Source organism: Episyrphus balteatus, chromosome 1 (assembly GCF_945859705.1).
Source record: "Episyrphus balteatus chromosome 1, idEpiBalt1.1, whole genome shotgun sequence".
Taxonomy (NCBI): Eukaryota; Metazoa; Arthropoda; class Insecta; order Diptera; family Syrphidae; genus Episyrphus; species Episyrphus balteatus.
Genome location: NC_079134.1, coordinates 140,336,927 through 140,340,144, shown reverse-complemented (window position 1 = coordinate 140,340,144; position 3,218 = coordinate 140,336,927). Strand labels below are relative to the sequence as shown.

Sequence of the window (3,218 nt, the reverse complement as noted above, 5' to 3'; positions counted from 1 at the left end):
CTTTTGTTTGTCTATGATTTTGTTTTGAAATATAAAAACTTAACTTCTGTATCATTTTTGTTAGTTTTCCATTCTTTGAAACCATAACAAAATAAGTTTGAATTTTTTTATTTTTGTACTTTTTCAATTCTTAATAAATAGATAAATTCTTTATGAAGAAGTTCCACTTCAAGAAATTAAATAAATGTAAAAAAATATGATATAAAACAAATTTGAACGATCAAATGAACCTTCAAATTTATATGTCCACTTTTAAGTGCTTTGTTTTTATTCAATCAAATTTATTATTGATAACAAACATTTCTAAGTACATACATATCTTTTGGTCAAAGAAAAAAAAAAAAAAAAACTATTTTTAGACAACAGCTGCTGCAGTGTATTTTATATTTGTATATGTAGGTAACACGGTGAAATAATGTTTGAGGTGGTACTATATGTTTTTGGAATACTTTTTCAACGAAGTTGGTATAAAGCTTCTTGAATATATGATGTGTATGTGTATATAAAAATAAATTATATATACAAAGCATATAAAAACACCACTTAAACCATATTCTCAAACAGTCTCTATTCAATCGAGCTCTTTCGCACACTGTTCGAATAAAACGGGTCTTCGTTGATAGTTGAAGTATAGAAATCTGACTCATCCAAGAAGAAACATACACAAAGTTTAATCATGTCAGTGATTCAAATGACAACTGAACAGCTTCAACAACTGATTGAAGGAGTTCGAGCTGCAGCTGTAGCTGCCAATCCAACAGCAGCCGCACCAGTAGCTGTAAAGTCAAAGGGAAGCTTTTCCAATTGCAGCTCTCGTTTTGGTGGACAACGAGATCATGATGCTGTCGAACAATTTATAACCTCAATGGAGACCTACAAAGAAGTAGAACATATCAGTGATGAAGATGCATTACGTGGTATTTCCTTACTATTTTACGGCCTTGCATCGACATGGTGGCAAGGTGTCAAAAGAGAGGCAAAAACCTGGAATGATGCCGTTGAACTTATTCGTAGCCATTTCTCACCAACCAAACCTCCATACCAAGTCTACATGGAGATCTTCCAGTCTAACCAAAATGAATCTACCGCTATTGACACATTTGTATGCCAAAAAAGAGCTTTGTTAGCACAATTGCCTGAAGGGCGTCATAATGAAGAGACTGAAATTGATTTAATTTATGGACTATTGAATGTTAAATATCGCAAACATATTGCTCGTCATGATGTCAAGACATTCCGAGATCTGTTGGAGAAGGGTAGAGTAATTGAGCACAATAACACCGAAGCAAGTGGACGTAAAGATTAAACAGGTACTATGGAAGGAACTCGGTACATACATGGATTACGGGAAGTAAAAAAGCATTGTTATCAAGCAAGAGAATAATGGTAACACTGCAGAAAGTAGAAGTCAGCTTAAAGAAGACCAAGTAAGATAAAAAAAAACTTCGCAAATGCTGAACATCTAAATTTTCAGTAACTTTTCAATCTAGTGGCTTGGACAGAGAAATAGTCCAAAGTTATGACACTAAAAAAAACTGCCTATAGTGATAATAACGTTTTATTATAAATTTTGAATTTAAATAACACATTAATTAGTTAAAATTAGATTAATATTATTTTTATTATAAATAAAATTGTATGAGTAAGAACAAATTTGTTTGTTTTCTTTTCTGTGGTAGACTTTTAAATAAAGAATTCTTGAGTACTGAGCACATTAGAAATAGTAACAGAGGTATGAAACCTAGAGTTTTTACAGATTATTACTTGTCAAAGATTTGAAAAATCAAAGTTTTGGAAAACGGTGCTATGAGTATTAAAACTATAAATTCATGATTCATCATTTTCGAGAAATTTTCATTTTGTCGAACTCTTGGTTTTTGTTGAATTCAAATTGTAATATTTCTAATTCCACTTAAGAAATTTGTATTCTTTTTTAAAAACTTCAATAACAGTTTTAAACAAATAAGCCATCGTCATACTATACAAAATTTCCCTCGGTGTTGATCTCAAATAAAAGTAAGAAATTGAGTTTTTATAAAACTTGGAACTGTTAATTAATTTGCAGTGAAAGGACGTATGAAATAAAAAAAATTTTGAGTAATTAACTGTTCCTAGTTATTAGGCAATCGTGAAAGAATTGTAAAAAACAATAGCCAATTTGGGCGGAGGATGCAAAAAACTGTTGCAAAGTAAAAACATTTCGAAATTTCACAAGATCTGAATTTACCTAATAAAAAACCAAAAGGATTTGGGATGAACAAGTTAACAAATTCTGAGAGCTTATAAGTTGGTCTATCAACATTATTGAGTTCGTTATTTTAGGCTATTTCGAGAATCAAGAAGGCGCAAAGAGGGCGCCATCTCTCATTTGAAAGAGGTGGTATATGTTGACTAATGAGGTCATTTTTTTAATTATAGACTTAAAGTAAAAATGTTTAATGAGGTTTTAGTCTACATAAAACAACGTTTCCAAAAATCTAGGTTTAAACCTTCTTTTTAAGACCAGAGGTCTACGGGGGCTTGTTTTTGGGTTTATTAAAGCAAGCATGTTTTATTAATACAACCATATTATAAATAGTAAGAAAATTAAAATAAAACAAACAAAAAATCATGCATTTCCTCACTGAACTTATACCTATTTCAAATGAGAAAATACTTTAACCCTCTTACGGCTACATCAAGCGCCAAAGTAAAAATCTAAAAAAATTAGGGATTTTGGTTTTATTATTTTGAAATAGTTTTTTCACAGCTCATATTTTGATGATCTCTTCTTTTTCAAACGTCGCCATCGGTAATTAAAAATACTTTTTTTTACTTTTTGATTTTTTAAATTAAATTGAAGAATTTTGTAGACAAAATAAATTTGTTTTCAAAAAATTTTGCTTAAATTTCATAAATTAATTGATGCCAAAAGATTGTCTAGGAAATTAGGAAAAAAGTGAGGGACAATCTTCTATCGTTTAAAATGACTTCAATATTTGAACACAACGGCAACACCTACAATATTTAAATATACATTTTTAAAAGCTAGCAGCTTATTTATGTTTGTAAAATAAAATGAAGGGTTTTTGAAAAAATGATATCTAATAAAACTCAGATTTTGAAAAAAAAATATTGAAAAAATTTTAACATGTCGGTTTTAAAACTTTTTCGTAATATAAAATATTTATTTTTCAAATTTTTTCTGGCTACATTAGACCAGGGTCGATAGTTTTTGA

At 29.6% G+C, this 3,218-nt stretch overlaps 1 protein-coding gene across 1 annotated transcript; it reads left to right on the top strand.

Annotated features, from left to right (window-relative positions):
• The first annotated feature begins 636 nt into the window (after positions 1 to 636).
• LOC129907192 (activity-regulated cytoskeleton associated protein 1-like) lies at positions 637 to 1,517 on the top strand. Its single transcript, XM_055983289.1, has one exon. It carries the CDS (start codon positions 677 to 679, stop codon positions 1,304 to 1,306), a length of 630 nt encoding a protein of 209 aa, XP_055839264.1. The 5' UTR covers positions 637 to 676; the 3' UTR covers positions 1,307 to 1,517.
• Positions 1,518 to 3,218: the final 1,701 nt, after the last annotated feature.